Here is a 21,979-nt window from a genome sequence, read left to right as displayed (position 1 = left end):
TCCGCCCGGAGATTCCGAGTTCCGCCTGCACCGACTGAATTAGTCGGCGCTAGGACCGCGCAGACACTGTAGTCTCCTATAGACTGCTATGTGTTCCCCTAGGATTTCCGCCTGAAGAAAGAGCAACCCCTTTCTTCAGGCGGAAATTTTCTAGCGGATTTTTCATCCGGATTTTCCGCTTCACAAATTCCGAAGTGTGAATTTGTGAACGGAAAACCATTCACTACACTATGCATTATAGTAAGCGGGATTTCTGCCGGAAATTTCAAAGCGAAAATTCCATCGGAAATTCCGTAGTCTGAACCTAGCCTAAGGGTTTTCATAACGTAACATTATAACGGCTCTTTTAAACGGAAAAACTATATAGTGTGAAAGCAGCTTTATGTACCAAGTATTATAAATTCATCAAAACCTGTGCAGAGGAAAAGTTGCTCATAGCAACCAATCAGATCGCTTCTTTCATTTCTAACAAGGCCTGTGCAAAATGAAAGAAGCAATGTGATTGGTTGCTATGGACAATTTTTTTCTTTCACTGGACACGTTTTGATAAATCTCCACATATGTCTGCGCTTCATTCTGTCTCTCAATATGATGCAGGCATTTCTACTGATCAGTCTGTTACAGTCCAATAAAGCAATTGAAGAAAAAAAAAAAAAAAAAAAAAAAAAAAAGCAGGAGGCAGTAGCGGATTGTGCCGGAGGCCCGGGGCTCGGAGCAGTGCACATTGCTGGGATGTTTTCCTAGGAGGCAGCCTTCCTTTGTGTACTGAGGAGAAGGGGGAGAACTGTCCGCACAGCACAGCCCGGGGGTGTAGCATGTAATGCCCCGCTGCCATCCCGGGCAAGTCCGAGTGAAGAAGTAAAGTTGTGTCCCGGCTGAGGAGACCGCACGGTGCGAGATGCCAGCCCTGCCAGCATCTGCCGCACACCAATAGCTACAGGCGGGAGCTCGCCCTCCAGCCCCGGAGAGTATGGGAAACGGTATGTGCTCCAGAAGGCAGAAGAGGATCTTCCAGGCTCTCGCCTTTCTAGCTGTGGCCATTGCATTCGTCTATGGAGCCCTGGTGAACTATGAGTTACAGAAGCAGCTGAAGAAAGCCGATGCCTTGGCACTGAAGTACCAGCAGCACCAGGAGTCCCTGTCTGCACAGCTGCAAGGTATGTACAGGGCACTGCACAGTCCCCAGGTGTTGTGGGACTACAACTCCCATCCATCCTGCACAGCCTGGCCAGTGCACTTTTCCCAAATGCAGTCTATTAAAGTAACATGTTACTGTCAATGTATATATAATGTGTTTATGCATCTGTCAATGTATATATAATGTGTTATGTATCCGTCAATGTATAATGTGTTAATGTATATATAATGTGTTAATGTATCTGTCAATGTATAATGTGTTAATGTATATATAATGTGTTATGTATCCGTCAATGTATAATGTGTTAATGTATCTGTCAATGTATAACGTGTTTATTGCTTAATGTGTCATTTTGTACCCAATAGTCATTGGCAATAGGCAATTTTGTTGTATACTATAAATAACCACATGAAGTATGACTACGTATGCAGGTGACGGAGCTTATTTTATATATATTTATTAAATTTTTCTCATTTATATTGATGATCTCCCCCCCCCTTCCCTGTATACACATCCGCTTATCTGAAAGGAATGTCAGGGAGAAATCCTACCTCCAAAGTAAACTTTTCTGTCTGCTCCTCCTCCTCCCCCCTTTTAGGCGAAGAGACGTGTACATATTCTACAGCGCACAGCATCCAGGAATTGCCAGCACAAGGCTGTGGAGGAGCTGCTCACAATGAGCTATATAGGAATGCGTTGCTGCTCTAAACCAGTGTTTTCCAAACAGCGTGTCTCCAGCTGTTGCAAAACTACAACTCCCAGCATGCCCGGACAGCCTTCGGCTGTCCGGGCATGCTGGGAGTTGTAGTTTTGCAACAGCTGGAGACATGCTGTTTGGAAAAAGCTGGACCAGACAGAAGAGTAGTGGTGTAGGTATTGAAGCAGTGCTTGTAAATAACAAAGTATCCTTGTGTGAATATTTACATTCAATTTCTATAAATATGATAAACTGTCTGTATCAGGAGGGTGAAGACGTTTTAGGCTAGGTTCACACGGCCGTTCCCTTCCATCCCGCTTTTCAGGTTTATCGACCTTTCTTTTAACATACAAACTGAAGTAAACGGATGCAAACGGAACTGTTTGCATCTGTTATTGTCCAGTTAACCCCTTAATGACCACAGGTGTAAATGTACGTCCTGGTGCGGAGGTACTTAGCGCACCAGGACGTACAGTTATGTCCTGTGTATGACCGCGAGTATCGGAGCAGTGTTCACGTCATATACTGCGGGTCCCGGCTGCTATCAGCAGCCGGGGACCCGCCGGTAACAGCCGACATCCGTGTTCGCGCGGATGCCCGCCATTAACCTCTCAGATGCCGTGATCAATACAGATCACAGCGTCTGCGGCAATACGCATGTTAAAATAGATGATAGCACTGCCACGGGGATCGGATCATCTGTAATGGCAGCCGGAGGTCCCCTCACCTTACTCCGTCCGTCTCTCGGGCGCCTCCTGCTCTGGTCTGAGATGGAGCAGACCAGAGCAGAAGATGACCGATAATACTGATCAGTTCTATGTCCTATGCAAAGCACTGAACAGTATTAGCAATCAGCTGATTGCTATTGATAGTCCCCTATGGGGACATAAAAATAAAATTGTCCCATTTTACCCCCAAAAGCGTAATTTGTTTTAATGAACATATTTGGTATCGTTGCATGCGTAAATGTCCGAACTATCAAAATATAATGATCCAGTTCAGTGAACGGCGTAACCGTAAAAAAAATAAATAAAAAAATGATGCTTTTTGTCACATTTTATTCCCCAAAAAATTAATAAAAAAGTGATCTAAAAGTTTAACCAATGTATATTCCAAATATACATATAACGGTATTATCTACATTATATAAAAAGTATTTCTTGTCGACAGGTACACTTTAACCCCCCAACGACCACTGATGTGGTCCTGGTGCGACGGTACTTAGCAGACCAGGACATACATTTACTCTACTGCTAGCAGCAGTCGGGGACCCGCCGGTAATGGGCGACATCCGCAATCTCACGGTTGTCCACCATAAACCCCTCAGATGCCGTGACCAGTACAGATCACGGCATCTGTGGCAGTGCGCATGCAGGGGTGTGGACATTTTTTTTTTTTTAAACTACATGTCCAAGGGACTAAAACGGAGCAGAATCTACTTGTCCCTCATAACAATCCAATTGTCCTGGTACAAAATAATTGTAACCCAAATAGTATGTAAATAAGGTCTTTTTTTTTTTATAAAAACTTGATAGGCAGACCAGTATGTCATCCCATTAGGTGGATAGGGTCCCTCATAAGTAAGTCCGCCCCATTAATGGAATACTGCAGTGCAAAATAACTGATCCTGAACGCTGGGTAGTCCCCCTTCAGGTAGGTATGTCCCTTTATCAGGTAGGGATCAAGTAGGGCCCCCTGCGCCATTATATTTCCCCCCTCTGATGCCCCCTGTGTCATTATATTCGCCCCCTGTGTCATTATATTCCCCCCCTCTGATGCCCCCTGTGTCATTATATTCCCCCCCTCTGATGCCCCCTGTGTCATTATATTCCCCCCCTCTGATGCCCCCTGTGTCATTATATTCCCCCCCCCTCTGATGCCCCCTGTGTCATTATATTCCCCCCCTCTGATGCCCCCTGTGTAATTATATTCCCCTCCCTGATGCCCCCTGTGTCACTATCCCCTCCCTGATGCCCCCTGTGTCATTATACCCCCCTCCCTTCTGATGCCCCTCGTGTTATTATATTTCAACCCAACCCCCCTCTCCTCTCCCACATTATTTACCAAACCTCCCCTCCTCTTTGATCCCTTGCTACCTGTACTCCGACCCCATGTGTGCTCCGGCAGGCTCAGGGGCTCGGCAGTCACTTTTGTTACTGGACCGTTAAGGATATAGTTTTGCCCCTGGTGATCAGGCAGGTCCTCATATTAGGCAAGTTTATCTCACTCACTCTGAATTCACACAGGCCCGCTCACACTGTTACTGTACTTACACCTCTCTGCAGCAGTCTATAACGAGACTTCATTGTGGGGATACGCAGGATTGGTGACGTCATCACAGGCGCTGCACGGGACGTCAGCGTCCCGACGTCCTGAGCTGCGTATATGATGACGTCATCAATCGCGCGTATCCCCGCAAGGAAGTCTCTTTATAGACTGCTGCAGAGAGATGTAAGTACTGGATGAACTGAACTGAAAGGATTAAGATTTTTTTTTATAGAAGTAATTTATAAATCTGTTTAGCCTTCTAGAGCCAGTTGAGATATATATGATAATGTTTTTTTTTTCCTGTATACCACCCCCCCCCCCCCCCCCCCCCGACAGTCCCCTTTCCCTTCCACTGAGTGGAACAGGAGTCGGGCCCCCGTTAAAATAAAACTGGCTGCATGGTCTAAAATCACTTTAGTTCAGGTCACTCTTTGCAGCTGTTGCAAAGCTACAACCCCCATTATGTCTGGAGAGCTTCAGGCATTATAGGAGTTTTAGTTTTGTAACAGCTGGAGCCTCATATACAGTGTCATCCATTATTACTGCAAAACTTAGAAGTGATAAGAGATCTAATGGGACAGTCAGGAGAAAACACAAACATAAAATGACTCACAGGAGACATCTTCTCTGTTGTCTTTCCTTTTCTTCTTCATCTGGTCCAGACGCCAGGTCTTCTTCCAGCTCCATCTTCCTCTGTAAAGTTTGACACCTGGACATCATTGGTTCCTCACTGTGCCAGCCGCTCCTCATCCTCTGTATAAAGACAACAATCAGTATAACCCTTCAAGAGACTGTGTTTTCCCCTGCTCATCATCCCCCCCCTGCTCATCATCCCCCCCCTGCTCATCATTCCCCCCCTGCTCATCATCCCCCCCCTGCTCATCATCCCCCCCCTGCTCATCATCCCCCCCCCTGCTCATCATCCCCCCCCTGCTCATCATCCCCCCCCTGCTCATCATCCCCCCCCTGCTCATCATCCCCCCCCTGCTCATCATCCCCCCCCCTGCTCATCATCCCCCCCCCTGCTCATCATTCCCCCCCTGCTCATCATTCCCCCCCCCTGCTCATCATTCCCCCCCCCTGCTCATCATTCCCCCCCTGCTCATCATTCCCCCCCTGCTCATCATTCCCCCCCTGCTCATCATCCCCCCCTGCTCATCATCCCCCCCCCCCTGCTCATCATCCCCCTGCTCATCATCCCCCCCCTGCTCATCATCCTCCCCCTGCTCATCATCCCCCCCCCCTGCTCATCATCCCCCCCTGCTCATCATCCCCCCCCCTGCTCATCATCCCCTCCCCTGCTCATCATTACCCCCCCTGCTCATCATTACCCCCCCCTGCTCATCATTACCCCCCCTGCTCATCATTCTCCCCCCTGCTCATCATTCTCCCCCCTGCTCATCATTCTCCCCCCTGCTCATCATTCTCCCCCCTGCTCATCATTCTCCCCCCTGCTCATCATTCTCCCCCCTGCTCATCATTCTCCCCCCTGCTCATCATTCTCCCCCCTGCTCCCCCCTGCTCATCATTCCCCCCCCGCTCATCATTCCCCCCCCGCTCATCATTCCCCCCCCCCCGCTCATCATTCCCCCCCCCGCTCATCATTCCCCCCCCCGCTCATCATTCCCCCCCCCGCTCATCATTCCCCCCCCCGCTCATCATTCCCCCCCCGCTCATCATTTCCCCCCCCTGCTCATCATTACCCCCCCTGCTCATCATTACCCCCCCCCTGCTCATCATTACCCCCCCCCTGCTCATCATTACCCCCCCCCTGCTCATCATTACCCTCCCCCCTGCTCATCATTACCCCCCCCCTGCTCATCATTACCCCCCCCCTGCTCATCATTACCCCCCCCCTGCTCATCATTACCCCCCCCCCCTGCTCATCATTACCCCCCCCCTGCTCATCATTACCCCCCCCCTGCTCATCATTACCCCCCTGCTCATCATTACCCCCCTGCTCGTCATTCCCCCTCTGCTCGTCATTCCCCCCCGCTCATCATTCCCCCTCCCCCTGCTCGTCATTACCCCCTGCTCGTCATTACCCCCCTCTGCCTCATCATCCTCCCCCACTTATCCTCCCCTGCTCATTGCTCCCCCCTCCTCCTGCTTTTTCTATTTTTCATATTTACTTACCTGGCCATGCTCGGCAGGCTCAGGTAGCATCGGGTCTCGTGGGCTGGGACGAGTTACGTCTCCTGCGGCTCCTCTGCACGACGTCACTCGTCATTTCCTGCAGCGCTGGGGTGTAATGAAGAAAACTGTGCCCTGTAGCGGTGCAGCTGCCAGAAATTAGGAGTGACGTCCCTGACACTGTGCAGAGGAGCCGTAGGAGATGTCACTCGTCACAGCCCACATGACCCGACGCATCACCTGAGCCTGCCGAGCGCGGCCAGGTAAGGAAATATGAAATATAGAAAAAGCAGGAGGAGTCCGGGGCGGGCCCACAGGAGCCGCCGCTGGTCACTGTTTTAAAGTAGCCGCGGCCGGGCTATCGAGGGCCCCGATCCGCTACTAAGCAGCCTGCAGGGATGTCCCGAATGTGACGGGGCCCGGAGAAGGTGCTCCATGAGCGCCAATGATGATCCGGCCCTGACTGCACCATCTCTTTTCCTGGAGTTCGCAGAGCAAGATTGGCGAATAACTTTTTTATATTTTAGGATAACGCAGTTTAGTAAGGTTTGATAAGTGACATATGACATTTATAATAAAATTTTAAAGTTATTCTTGTTCAAGTATCTTTAACAAAGTGAGCTCTCTACATAAGTGTATTGTAAAAGTGTCATATGGATGCAGTCACATAATAATTCTCATGCATGCATTTTATTTACCGCAGGATTTGTGCCCTTAGGGGGAGATTTATTACTCCGGTGAGAAACTTTTATTTTTATTTTTTTAAATTAACTGGTGCCAGAAAGTTAAAGATTTGTAAATTACTTCTATTAAAAAAATCTTAATCCTTCCGGTACTTATTAGCTGCTGAATACTACAGTGGAAATTCAGCAGCTAATAAGTACAGGAAGGATTAAGATTTTTAATAGAAGTAATTTACAAATCTGTTTAACTTTCTGGCACCAGTTGATTTAAAAAAAAAAAAAAAGTTTTTCACTGGAGTACCCCTTTAATATGTGTCTGTGTGCAGCCACGCCACAGCCTTTTTTATTTTTTGCTGTGTTTTTGGCTTATGTGCACCAAATTTATCAAACCGGCGCAAGACATTGATTATTTTTTGCACAGATGAAAAATCACCTCAGAATTTACTGTAGTATGTCATTTTTCTACAGCAAGGCAGAGGTGGTATAAATTTGCGTGTTTTTTAATGTTTGCTCAATATTTTTGCGCCTTTTTAAAAAGATGCAGTTAATAAATCTCATTTACTGCATAGTTAAGAATGAAGCACTGCATTTCACAGTCACTTTTGCTAAAGTTGTCATTTGAAATTGTGCCAAATTTCAGCCAATAAATTGTCCGGGAGGCAATGATTAATCTCCACCCCCCCCCACCCCCCCCCCCCCCGCCCCCTAGTCTTTTTGTGGAAACTGTCTCATGCAGCACAGAGTGACAGAGAAGTACTTACTGAGGTACTGAGACCACCACTGACTAATCCTAGTAATCGGTGAGGTTTTCAGCAACTTTTGACTTTTTGACTAAATGAATGTAACACTTTAAAGCGCTTTTCTGAAGTAAAACATTGATGGGCTATCATTATAATAGGCAATCAGTAATCATCATAATAAAGGCCCAGAGTATCACTGTGCATGTGCCGCCTTTACACTATAGTACACCCATCGATGACTTCAGCAGACAATACTTACCTTGTCAGAGATGTCTGCCATTCTGATGCCCCTCTGCTTGTCAGTTCCGGATGTGTGAAAGCAGCGCATGATTCGTGATGCTCTGGGCCAGCTATGTGCTTCTGGGGAGATATATGAATATTTATCAGGGAGATGTTTTTCAGGCACCAGCCAGGCAGGCATACCAGTGCACGGGGCTAGGGAACATCTTCAGTGCATATTTCTATTTTCAGCAAAATATCTCTGCAACAGCACAACCCTCATTATGGAGCAGTACCAACAGTTTAGTGCAGATGACACTGCTGTTTAAAGGGTAACTGTCATTTAAAATAATTACAGTAACCCCTGCTGTGACACCTGAGACCTGCTGTGACCACTAGTTATAAGCAGGGGAAGTTCACAGCATTCCGCTCGACTCCTCTGCCAGCTGATCCGACCTTTTCTCTGTGTAGACTTATGCAGAGAAAGGGTCAGATTTAATAAAAATCCGAGGAGAGAACTGTGTGCTGCTGCAAATTTCTTCAGCATGCAATAGCAGCGGGTCTGAGGAGTGTGACCCAGTAAGATTAAAACATTTCACATGTCTGGGACAAATGACCCTTTTAAGCCACCTGCCTAATATTGTGTAGGTCCCTCATGCTGCGAAAACAGCTTTGACCCACTTAGGTATTGATTCCACAAAACATCTGAAGGAATCCAGGGGTATCTGGACCAAGAAATTAGCAGAAGATCTTTTTAAGACTATATAGATGAGACAAAGATTTAACACAGGTTTTTTTCTGCCGATTTTATGGAGAACTGCCACTGAAGTTTTTGAGCCAAAGTCAGAAGTGTATTCAAAAGAAATGGGAAATATAAAGGAAGGACTTCTCCTACCTACTGGATCCACTTCTAACTTTGATGCCAGAAAAAATCTGCGTAAAAACTTAATCTAACAGGGTTATTGCACTATTAATACCAATCACCCATAGGTGATACGTACGATACATACAAGATAAGTGATAAGTAGCTGGTCAGTGGTGCTTCCACTGTCTGTACCCCCATCAGTCGTTAGAACTTTTCCCCTGAATGAAAGAAGCACCAGCACACATGCTTGACTTTCACTCCATTCCGAAATACTGTCTCTTCTGCACATCTATATTAATACATCTGTTTATAATAATAACTTTTTCATCTGTTTGATAGAGTTACTTAGACACTTAGTACTCCTTTATGCAAAAAATACAAATGGGGGAATTTATCAAGGATTGTGTAGATGAACGATTTTTCTTCATCTCTAGTTTGTGTTGTGGTAATGTGTATGTGCACTAAATTTATCAAATGGACATAGGGCATGTGACAAAAATGGAGCTAGTACATATTTTTTGAAATTACACTTCAGTACAGCACTTTGTATACAAAAAAAAAAATGGAGACTTTTTAAAAATGCTGTCCACAACCAGTTTTGTAAGGCTGCGACATTACGTGTTATACTATGGTTTTAGGTCCGGTCACAAAACCGGATACGGGGCAAAAATGAGCCGACCGGAGTCACTATCTGACTCCGGTCGGCTCATTAAAGTAAATGGGTTTCTGCTCTGGTCCGGCTGGGATACAGGAGTTCCTGGTTTTGAAATTTCCCAGCTGGACCTGGCAGCCGTAGTGCCTAAACATAATGTGCATGCAGCCTAAGGGTGCATGCACACCACGTTTTCGGCTGGGGGAGGGGAAAACCGCGCACTCCCGTACCCCAGCTGGACCGACGCCCTAAATCATTGACTTTAATGAGCCAACCGGAGTCATCGTTTTACTCCGGTCGGCTCATTTTTGACCCGTATCCGGTTTTCTTACCGGATCTCAAAACGTAGTATACTGCGTTTTGAGGTCCAGTCAGAAAACCGAATACAGGTCAAAAATGAGCCGACCGGAGTAAAGCGGTGACTCCGGTCGGCTCATTAAAGTCAATGGATTAGGGAGTCTGTCCGGCTGGGGTACGGGAGCACATAATTTTTCCCCTCCCCCAGCTGGATCTGGCACCCCGTACAGTGAAAACTTCATGTGCATGCATCCTTAGCCAGGTCTGTGCTTGTGTATGTTTGTAATGTAATTGAGGGCTTTGCAACAAACTTGCACTTTATAAATCAGCAACCACTGCAATGTGAGAAACCAAAAGTGTATCAAAGTGATTTTAGCAAAAATCAGTAAATGGTGGAGCAGGAATAAGTTGCACAGATTTTGCACACCAGAGAAATGTCTGCGGCTTTTCTACATAAAAAAAAATGCTCTAAGCCTGTTGATAAATCCCCAATAAACCTTATATAGAATACTATCTAAGAGAAATTAGTTCTTGTTAAAACAAACAAACAAACAAAATAAAAACATAAGGACATTTAGAAGTTAATCCATTTTCAGTTTAATTGAAAGCAGAGCTTTTTTCTTTTTTTTTCTCCATTGAATATTTTAATAAATGTAGCACATTTCCTTGTACACTACCGCAAGAGAACACTGGTAAAATGAAACCTTAGATAAAAGCACCTTTTAGAGCAATGAGCACAAGGGTTATTTGTAGCTAACAAAGAGAGGTGTAATTGACGACTCGAGGAAAATCCCAAGAAACGTCAGCACAGTGGTGCCTATTTTCTCCCTCTTACATGAAGTCTGTGTATTGTAACCTTACTAATGTTCTTGTAACCTCTTCATGTATGTAGTCGGTCACATTTAGGCTTCCACACACATACACTTTTGCTGCCCATTTTTATTTTTATTAATTTTTTTTTATTTTTTAAGCAAAAAAAAAAAAACCCACATGAATTTCAAGGCATTTTTTTGAGTTCTCTAGAGAATCCAATACACAAAGAATGCAGAAAAAAATACAACTCTATAGGGGGGGGGGGGGCAGTTATCATTGTTGTTTGTTGCATATCTTCCCCCCCGTTGTGCTTCCTTTTAAAAATGTATACAAAAGGCATCGACCGATTATCGGTTTGGCCGATATTATCGGCCGATATTCACGATGTTTGACGTTATCGCTATCGGCAATTACCTTTCCAACAATCCGATAATGCTCCACCGCACCGCCCCCCCCGCCGCTGCTCCACACTGCACCGCACAGGCCAGAGACCGCCGCTGCCCCATTGCCTCCCCCATCCCCGGTTTTTTAATTACTTGTTCCCACGGCCAGGGATCCACGCTACTTCTGGCTCCTGCGGCGTCCTTCGTTACGCTGTGCGCTGCGTAATGACGAGTGACGTCCTCAACGCGACGTCAACATCAGTGCACACAGTGACAGCTCAGGACGTCACTGGAGCCAGAAGTAGCGCGAACCTCGGGCCCCGGAAACAGGTAATTATAAAACCGGGGATGGGGGAGGCAATGGGGCAGTGGCGGTGGAAGTCTCTGGCCAGAGGGGTGCGGTGCGGCGGGGGGCGGTGGTCTCTTGCACTGCAAGAGCCACTGCAGTTCATTGATTTAAAGTGCCCGCTTTAAATCAATGTTCTGCAGCGGCTTCCCCGTGGGGGGCGAAAAGAGAGAGAAATAGCCGATAACTTATACCCGAATATCGGTAGAAGTTATCTGCTATCGGCCTTAACCTCCACAGATTATCGGTATCGGCCCTAAAAATTTGATATCGGTCGATTCCTGTATTATGTTGTGTGCACAATTTGTTAAATTATATATGGGAACCCCGTCAAAAAAATTGTGCAAATTAAAAAAATATATAAAAAATTTGTGCAAGTGTTCATGCAAATGATAAATCTCTCCTTATGTGTTTGATATCGCAGACTTAAGACGCTCAGGAATTGTATTTCTTTTCACTGATATAGTGCAGTTTAGGCTGTTATTTTGAGGTTCTTGTTTCAGCCATACTAATTCCTATTTCTGAACAGAAATGATTTGCTCATGCTGCCTACATTTCCCATGAGTCCCCTGGCTTTGAAGAGAGAGGCGTGGAATATAATCACAGCAATTCACCTTTAAGAAGAACAACCTAATCACCTGGTTAAGGCTATGTTCACATGGTAGAATGTGTGCATAGAAAATCTCTGTGCGGACATTCCACAGACAGCAGAGCACCGGCAGAACATGCCGGTGCTAGGACTGTGCGGAAATGTGCGCTCCTATGCTCCAGTCAGCCATGGCAGGCTCATCAATGCTATGGCATAGTATTGTGCAGTGTATGCAATCTAATGATAGCATGTAATAGACCCCTATTAATGTGATTTAACACCTTCCTTATATAAAAGTTTGAATTCCCCCCCCCCTTTTTTTTTCCATAAAAAATATATATATATGTAAACAAAAATAAACACATACATATTTGGTATTGCCACATGTGTAAATGTCCAAATGATATAAACATATAATGTTAAAGGGGTTATCCAAAAATAGAAAAACAGAGCTAATTTCTTTCAAGAACCGCTCCCTGTCTGTCTCCAGGTCTGATGTGGTTCTGCAGCTCAGTTCCATTGAAGTAAATTTAGCCAAGTTGTAATGCTACACAAAACCTGGGGACAGACATGGAGCTGTTTTTGAAAGAAATTTGTTCTGTTTTTCACTTCCTGGATAACCCCTTTAATGAAACCACTCGGACAATGACATATGGGTAAAAAAAAAAAATACTAAAGTCAACAATTATGTATTTTTGGTTACTTTGTACACCCTAAAAAATTATAAAAAGTGATCAAAAAGTCCTGTCAAAACAAAAATCGTACCAATAGAAATTACAGAGCATGGCGCAAAAAATTAGCCCTCACACAAACAAAAAGGTTATAGAGGTCAGAAGAGGACAATTTTAACCCCTTAAGGACTCAGCCCATTTTGGCCTTAAGGACTCAGACAATTAAATTTTTACGTTTTCGTTTTTTCCTCCTCGCCTTCTAAAAATCATAACTCCTTTATATTTTCATCGCCAGACTAGTATGAGAGCTTGTTTTTTGCATGACCACTTGTCCTTTGTAATGACATCACTCATTTTACCATAAAATGTATGGCGCAACAAAAAAAACACTATTTTTGTGGGGAAATTAAAAAGAAAAACGCAATTTTGCTAATTTTGGAAGGTTTCGTTTTCAGGCCGTACAATTGACGGTAAAAATGACATGTGTTCTTTATTCTGAGGGTCAATACGATTAAAATGATACCCATTATTACGTACTTTTATATTATTGTTGTGCTTAAAAAAAATCACAAACTTTTTATAATCCCTTTATTTTGATGACCTATAACTTTTTCATTTTTCCGTATAAGCAGTGGCATGAGAGCTGATTTTTTGCGCCATGATCTGTACTTTTTTTTGATACTACATTTGCATATAAAAAACTTTTAATAAATTTTTTATAATTTTTTTTAATAAAATGTATTAAAGTAGGAATTTTGGACTTTTTTTTTTTTTTTTACGTTCACGCCGTTCACCGTACGGGATCATTAACATTTTATTTTAATAGTTCGGACATTTACGCACGCAACAATACCAAATATGTCTATTAAATTTATTTTTTATGCTTTTTGGGGGTAAAATAGGAAAAAAATTACGTTTTACTTTTTTTTATTGGGGGAGGGGATTTTTCACTTTTTTTTTTTTACTTTAAATTTTATATTTTTTTACATTTTTATTTTACACTTGAATAGTCCCCATAGGGGACTATTCATAGCAATACCATGATTGCTAATACTGATCTGTTCTATGTATAGGACATAGAACAGATCAGTGTTATCGGTTATCTTCTGCTCTGGTCTGCTCGATCTCAGACCAGAGCAGAATACGCCGGGAGCCGGACAGAGGCAGGTGAGGGGACCTCCATGCAGCGTTCTGAATGATCGGATCCCTGTAGCAGCGCTGCAGGCGATCAGATCATTCATTGAAATCGCGTACTGCCGCAGATGCCGGGATCTGTATTAATCCCGGCATCTGAGGGGTTAATGGCGGACGCCTGCGAGATCGCGGGCGTCGGCCATTGCCGGCGGGTCCCTGGCTGCGATCAGCAGCCGGGATCAGCCGCGCATGACACGGGCATAGCTTCGATGCCCGCGGTTATGTACAGGACGTAAATGTACGTCCTGGTGCGTTAAGTACCACCGCACTAGGACGTACATTTACGTCCTGCATCCTTAAGGGGTTAAACATGCTAATTTTTGTGCATAAAGCTATTATTTTTTAAGAAAAGTAAAACAAAATAAAACCTATATCATTTTGGAATTGTTGTAATCATATGGACCTACAGAATAGATACTGTCATTTTTTTTTACCGAAAAGTGCAGAGAAGCAGAAGCCCCCAAAAGTTACAAAATGACATTTTTTTTTTTAAATTTTGCCTCACAAATAATTTTTTCCTGATTTCACCGTAGATTTTATGATGAAATGGTTGATGTCATTACAAAGTACAATTGGTGGCACAAAAGACAAGCCCTCAAATAGGTCTGTAGGTGAAAAATTGAAAGGGTTATAATTTTTAGAAGGTGAGAAGGAAAATTATAACCCTTTCAATGAAAAGTCCTTAAGGAGTTAATACATTATATGGTTTTTATATTTGGTACCATTACAACTTGTCCCACAAAAACAAGGTTCTATCTAGGGATGCTACGAAAAGAAAATTTGGGTCCGAAACCGAAAATTGAGGCTGTGCTTGGCCGAAAACCGAAACCGAAAATGTATTGCCCCGACCCTTTTTAAATATAGTTTTTGTCACATTTTATAACTTTTTTTGGAATGTGGTGTGACCAAAATCACCAATTTTTGCATCAAATATTTTTTTGCATTTTTGCTCTTCACACGGTAGGATCAGAAACAAAATTATTTAATAGTTGGGATTTATAATAATAATAATTGTAATTTTTTTATATGGGAAAATGGGAAAAGGAAGGTGATTTAAACTTTTATGGAAGGGGTTAGTGAATGTTTTTTAAAACTTTTATTAAAAAATGTTTTAAATTTTTTTTTTATATACTTTATTTGTCCACTTAGGGGACTTTTAGGAGGAACCATTAGGGTCGTTCACATTGAGGAATTTACTTGAGTAATTCCTCTTTAATTCTTCTCTCCAAATTAATGCACATCTCCTCTGCCCATTGAGTTTAATGTTTTTTCCGTGTCGTGTTCACACTGCGGAAATTCTGCTAGCGGAATTCCAATCCTGAATTCCTTTCCGCTTGAAGAAAGAGAATCCAATAGAAGTCAATGGTAAAAAAAAAATTCTGCCCGACATCGTTTTCAAGCGGAATTCAGAAAAGTAGAATTAAATAGCCTCATCCTTCATTCCTCTTCATTTCATTCATTCCACTCAAATTACGCTAGATGGATAAAATGACAGAAGGCAACAATTTCCTGACCGAAATTATTACTCGTGAATTCCTCTTGAATTCCTCAGTGTGAACATACCCTTAGATTCCTCATACAGATCAATAGAGTTCTATAGAACTCTATTGATCTGTATGCTCTGTGATCATTTGGTTGAGCCTGCTTAGCCTGGCTCAATCAAATGAAGAGCCACGGACCCCAGAGATGCAGAGGTAAGCCCTCAGATGCAGACGTAAGCGCCCTCCCACGCAATCGCGCTGGGGGGGGGGGGGGGGTCGATCCACCCTACTGGACCACAAGGAAGTGTTTAAAGGGGTACTCCTGGGGAACTGGTGCCAGAAAGTTAAACATATTTGTAACTACTTCTATTAAAATAATCTTAATCCTTCCAGTACTTATTAGCTGCTGAATACTACAGAGGAAATTGTTTTCTGTTTGGAACACAGAGCTGTCTGCTGACATCATGACCACAGTGCTCTCTGCTGACACCTCTATCCACTTTAAGAACTGTCCAGAGTAGGAGAAAATCCCAATAGAAAACATATGCTGCTCTGGACAGTTCCTAAAATGGACAGAGATGTCAGCAGAGAGCACTGTGGTCATGATGTCAGCAGAATCAGGATAGGTAGCACGGGGCTACAGAAAAGGCCGGTTGATTGGGGAGGCGCTGCTATTTGTATGTGAAAGGACGGAGAGACTCAAGCCAGCACAGGTAAAACCGAAACACGTTGTCCACATTTTTGCTAAATAAACTAGTTTTACCTGTGCTGGCTTGAGTCTCTCCGTCCTTTCACTTACAAATAGCAGCGCCTCCCCAATCAACCGGCCTTTTCTGTAGCCCCATACTACATATCCCGTTTCTCCACTGGTTCTTGCATAAGAGCCTAGACCCGGTCGGAGTGCAGTAGCTTTCATCCAACAGCTCACAACCACAATTGGCGAGCTACCAGCAAGATCTGGCAACAGACTTTGCATTTGCATTTCACTCTGGGAGCGCCCCCCATTTTTTACCTAACTATTTAGATGTCAGCAGAAAGCACTGTGTTCCAAAAAGATTTTTTTAATATAAGTAATTTACAAATCTGTTTAACTTTCTTGTACCAGTTCATGAAAAAAAAAAAGGTTTTCCACTGTAGTACCCCTTTAGATGCTGCTGTCAGCTTTGACAGCATTGATCTAAAGGATTAATAGCCGGCTGTGGCCACCTGTCTGGTATGATGGCGCAGGCTCGAGTCAGGAGCCTGCACCAGGCACTGTGGAACCAGTTAAATGACTGACATTGGAGCAATCTCAGATGTCCATCATTACAAGCAGATGTCTGCTGCTGATTGCAGCAGGCATCTCCAGGTTATGACGTGGACCCGATCCGTGGACCGCGTCATGTCCTCATCCGATCCATGACACACATGAGAGGGTTAAGCCATGACCACCGAAATTATGCCGAAAGGGGCATTTTCGGACGATAGCTTTGGGGGTCAAAACTTCAGTGCATCCCTAGTTCTATCTGGCTACGTCAACAGAAGAATTGAAAAATTGCGGCTCTTGGAAGGTGACAAAAATTGCTGCATTGGGAAGGAGTTTTAATTAAATTGTGGTGTTTGTTTTTTTTCCGCTTTTTGTATGTTATATAAACATCACCCACTGACTTAAGAATGTTTGTCAGCAAGACTGGTTCTTGTTCTTTGTAGCTCTCATATGGAATCAGTTTGTCCTGGGTTCCCCAGTTATTCATAAAAGTCACAAAAACACATGTGATCCATATTATAAAATTGCTGTAACTTGTGTTTGCTAAAACACATTATTGCAGAAAAATTTGCATTTTTTTAATTTATTTTTTTATGGTCAATGAAATGTAAAGTATATGGACACAAGAACCCATTTAATTGAGGATGTCGTTTGGAAGTGCCAGCAGAAAGTGACAGTCTTGACAAATTATTGCAGCGTTTACCCAGGCAAAGTGTTTGCTTTAGGGTAGAGGAACTGGGGTCATTTAGAACTTAAACATTGTTGTTTTTAATTTAATTCTATGATAATATTTAAATAGGCATATAGAAGTGTTCTTCTTTAGCCATCCAAAAAGTTTGGAGATAAGTCACATACTTGTCTATTTATAAGTTAGCCTATCCATTCGGTACAAGAATGTTTACTGTTGAATGGGTTTTCCAGGCAAAATAGATTGCCAATAGTTGATTGTCAGGTAGTGCTGGGCGATATACTGGTTCATACTGAATACCGTTTCTTAAATTCTGTACGATATGATTCCTATACCGCAACACTGGTCGGGCCCCCCCCCCCCCTTCGAATGAATGAATTATCAGCCACAGCGGCTGTCCCCACATTGGGGAACTAATCATATGTGACCTGTGGACGCTGCTCCCCCGTCGTCCTGTGAGCCGCTGGCGCTTTAAATGAATGAGTTGCGTGCTGCGGCACTGGGAATGATTAATAAAGGACATCTGTACTGATTAATTTTACATATTCCTGTGCCCGGGCTGCAAAAATAAACAAAATAAGCTTTGACTCCCCTCCCTACGTTCCCCCGTTGCTCCAGTATCGGCCTCACTGTTTTCCACTGCTTCCTTGGGATGAAAACGTCACAGAGCCGTCAGTGTATCACCGGCCGGCTCCTTACATGACCATGCGCTCAGCCTATCACTGGCCGAGGCAGGACATCGCTGCGGCCCGTGATATGCTGACGGCTCTGTGACGTTCCCGTCCCCAGGAAGCAGCGGAGAACAGTGAGGCCGATACTAGAGAAACGGGGGAATGGGGGAAGGTGAGTTAAAGTTTATTTTGTTTATTTTTGCAGCCCGGGCACAGGAATATGTAAAATTTATCAGTACAGATGTCCTTTATTAATCATTTCCAGCGCTGCAGCACTCAACTCATTCATTTTAAGCGCCAGCGGCTCACAGGAGGACACCCCGGGAACTAATCATATGTGACTCGCATGCGCTGTTCCCCCCCCGATCAGTGCCTGCGGGTCACATATGATTAGTTCCCTGATGTGGGAGACAGCGCAGTGCTGCGGCTGATAATTCATTGGGAGGGGGAGGTTAGAGAAGCAGAGCAGCGCCCGCGGGTCACATATGATTAGTTACCGTTAAATACCGTGGAACCGCCATAACTTACAAGAATACCGTGATATACATTTTTGGTCATACCGCCCAGCACTGTCGTCAGGGTGCCAACACCAGTACCCTCACCTATTAGCCAGAATCCTCTGCCCTGTACATTGTATAGTGGCTGTGCCAATTTGCTGAAATTCAGCTCTTATTCACTTCAGCAGAAGCTAAGCAGCAGTAACTCAGTGGGCCTCATTTACTATTGCAAACCCGACATGTTTTGTCGGGTTGTGCGCCAGATTCTGTCGCATTGCGCCACAAATTCTGTCTGCGCCAGAATCTGCGCCACAAATTCAGTCTGCGCCAGAATGTGCACCAGAATTTGCCCCAGAATTGAAAAAACCCCGACTAACTCTCCATTTTGCTAAGAAAACCCGAAAAGGGGCGTGTCCCTGACATTTTCACAAAAAACGACATATTTACTAGGGTTTCCACATAAAATGTGGTGAATTTGAGCTGAGGAAAACCAGACAGATCAGAGCATGTGTAAAAAAAAAGGAAAGTGTAGGGAAAGTGGAAAGTGTAGGGAAACCTTAGTAAATACCGTGGAAAATAAATTGTAGGGAATTAAAACCCACAAAGAAACCTACACTCATATGTCCATTACACAATATATGGAGCCCAGGTTTCCAGCTGCATACACAGATTTTTTATTTTATTTGTAGCATTAAGAGAAAATGGGATTTTCCATTTTACTGACAGATGGATCAACTCCACTATCTTGAATATACAGGAAGTTAGTGTTTGTGATCCTGAGTAAATCCATATATTCCTTACCCCAGTGCATTCAGCTATTCCCCAGATGCACAATCCCGCAGCACAATCTTGCAATATGCGAATTAACTCTTAACTGCACTGGAGGCGGGTCTAAAGACTATCTGCACCTTTGATGCATCCCCTGGGTCTTATTAAGGAGAATAAGAGGAATATTAAGGAGTGAGGTGGCACAAAGGAGACTTGGGCATGCCACCAGCGGTGCAGATAGTCTTCAGACACAGCTCCAGTGCAGTTAGGAGTTAATTTGCATATTGCAAGCTTCTGCTATTTCTGGGGAACGGCTAAATGGATTGAAATAAGTATTACATTTATTTACTCGGGATCGCCCACACTAACCTCCTGTATGTTAAGATTAATGGAGTTGATCCATCCGTCAGTTACCCTTTAAAAATGTTAATACGGTAGGTTTATTAGCATAAAACCACACTAAAACAGTCTTAAAATGGGTTCTACAATCCAAAATAATCATTGTGATGAAACATACAGCTTTGGGTTGTTGTTTTTTGAATATTATACATATACATTTTTGTACTATGTCTCCACCCACACAAGTCTCTTCCCTACTTTATTTGAGGCTGCAATAGCTGGAAAACACCAGCAGTCCAGCAAATAAAAGTGTCTTGGGCAATCATAGATAATGCAGTTTGTTATGGCGTAGAGGCAAAGACACATCACATCCATTTACCGTATTTATCGGCGTATAACACGCACTTTTTAGGCTAAAATTTTTAGCCTAAAGTCTGTGTGCGTGTTATACGCCGATACACCACCAGGAAAGGCAGGGGGAGAGAGGCCGTCGCTGCCCGCTTCTCTCCCCCTGCCTTTCCTGGGGTCTAGAGCGCTGCTGTCGGCCCTTCTCACCCCCTGGTTATCGGCGCCGCTGCCCGTTCTGTCCCCCTGACTATCGGTGCCGGCGCCGATAGCCAGGGAGAGAGAAGCGGCGCCGACAGCCAGGGGGAGAGAAGGGGCAGCGGCACCCATTGCCGGCGCCACTGCCCCGTTGCCTCCCCCCATCCCCGGTGGCATAATTACCTGAGTCGGGTCCGCGCTGCTCCAGGCCTCCGTCGTGCGTCCCCGGCGTCATTGCTATGCGCTGAACAGCGCCGCGCCGTGCGTAGCAACGACGCTGGGGACGCACGACGGAGGCCTGGAGCAGCGCGGACCGTGAAGCGGGCAGCGACGGCCTCTCTCCCCTGCCTTTCCTGGGGGTATATCGGGGTATACACGCGCACACACGCACCCTCATTTTATCATGGATATTTGGGTAAAAAACTTTTTTTACCCAAATATCCTTGGTAAAATGAGGGTGCGTGTTATAGGCCGGTGCGTGGTATACCCCGATAAATACGGTATGTGGATTTTGTAGATCAGATCTAATCTTTGTCGAGAATGTACTACATTATTTTAAAGGATTCAGGCAGCTCTAAGGGAACGTGTTTGGTTTACAGTTTTATTCCTTCTTAACCACAAACCCCTAAATACAAATATGTCTTTGTTTCCTTTGTACAGTACATATTGACATTGCACTGTGTGTAAAAAACCAACACACATGTATGAATGAAATAAAGTTAAGAAGGTTAAATAAAACCAAAAGAGTCAACACTAACACATCCATGCTAACCTGTGTGAATAGTGTGCAGAAATCGATGCGTACAGTGTCCTTACTACCCCTTTTGGCTGACAGGTTTCTTCACACTTTGCCAACATATCTATCTATCCATCCATCCATCCACTATAGAAACACATAAGCATGATTATTATAAAACAATAATAGAAAAATTTTGCTTTAAAATGGAGTTCGCTCACTTAAAGGGATAGTCGCACCAACAATACTTATCCCTTATACACAGAATAGTTAGTGTATGATCCTAGGAGTCCAGGGATCCCAGGTCCTCCTTCAGAATAGAGCAATGATCACATGTGTACACTGCAGCTCTATTTATTGGCTAAGGGACTACCAGAGATAGCTGAGCGCTGCAGTTTGCTATCTCTGCAAGTCTCATATGGAGTCAATGAAGCTGCAGTGCACACATGTGTGACCTCTGTGTTCCTTTCTAAAGGAAGGAATGCAGTTGGACCCTCAATGATCATATGCATTGCTTAGTGAGAAAAGCCCTTTAAGCAAGGCCCCATTCATATTTAATTTTTACTATACTTTGCCAGTATTCACAAATTTTAATTGATCCTAATACACTGCTCGCATCCTAGATCTGAATGAATGAACTAATCGTATGAAATACTTTCGTCTTTACAAAGTTGAATGTGCTGACAACAAAATCACACAAAAATTATCAATGGAAATCAAATTTATCAACCTATGGAGGTCTGGATATGGAGTCACACTCAAAATCAAAGTGGAAAACCACACTACAGGCTGATCCAACTTTCATGTATTGTCCTTAAAACAAGTCAAAATGTGTGTGGCCTCCATGTGCCCGTATGACCTCCCTACAACGCCTGGGCCAACTCCTGGACAGTCTGTGGTGCAACGTAGTGTTGATGGATGGAGTGAGACATGATGTCCCAGATGTGCTCAACCGGATTCAGGTCTGGGGAATGGGCGGGCCAGTCCATAGCATCAATGCTTCCTCTTGCAGGAACTGCTGACACACTCCAGCCACATGAGGTCTAGCATTGTCTTGCATTAGGAGGAACCCAGGGCCAACCGCACCAGCATATATGGTCTCACAGGGGGTGAGATGGCAGTCAGGCTACCCCTGGCAAGCACATGGAAGGCTGTGCGGCCCCCCAAAGAAATGCCACCCCACACCATTACTGACCCACCGACAAACCGGTCATGCTGGAGGATGATGCAGGCGGCAGAACATTCTCCACAGCGTCTCCAGACTGTGACATGTCTGTCACATGTGCTCAGTGTGACAGGGCACCAGTGGCAAATTTACCAAT

The 21,979-nt window shown here is 44.3% G+C and overlaps 1 protein-coding gene across 4 annotated transcripts in view; it reads left to right on the top strand.

Annotated features, from left to right (window-relative positions):
* The first annotated feature begins 619 nt into the window (after positions 1 to 619).
* GOLIM4 (golgi integral membrane protein 4) overlaps positions 620 to 21,979 on the top strand; it is a 148,889-nt gene continuing 127,529 nt past the window's right edge. The window contains exon 1 of one of the 4 annotated variants that reach the window (XM_056565108.1): positions 620 to 1,157. In XM_056565108.1, the coding sequence (XP_056421083.1) occupies positions 971 to 1,157 (187 nt within the window). In that variant the 5' untranslated portion in view covers positions 620 to 970. The remainder of the gene's footprint in view (positions 1,158 to 21,979) is intronic. The other 3 variants (XM_056565110.1, XM_056565109.1, XM_056565111.1) reach the window with 3 other exon arrangements.

This window comes from Hyla sarda, chromosome 3 (genome assembly GCF_029499605.1).
Source record: "Hyla sarda isolate aHylSar1 chromosome 3, aHylSar1.hap1, whole genome shotgun sequence".
NCBI classification, from domain to species: domain Eukaryota; kingdom Metazoa; phylum Chordata; class Amphibia; order Anura; family Hylidae; genus Hyla; species Hyla sarda.
This window is presented reverse-complemented; position numbering and strand designations above follow the sequence as displayed.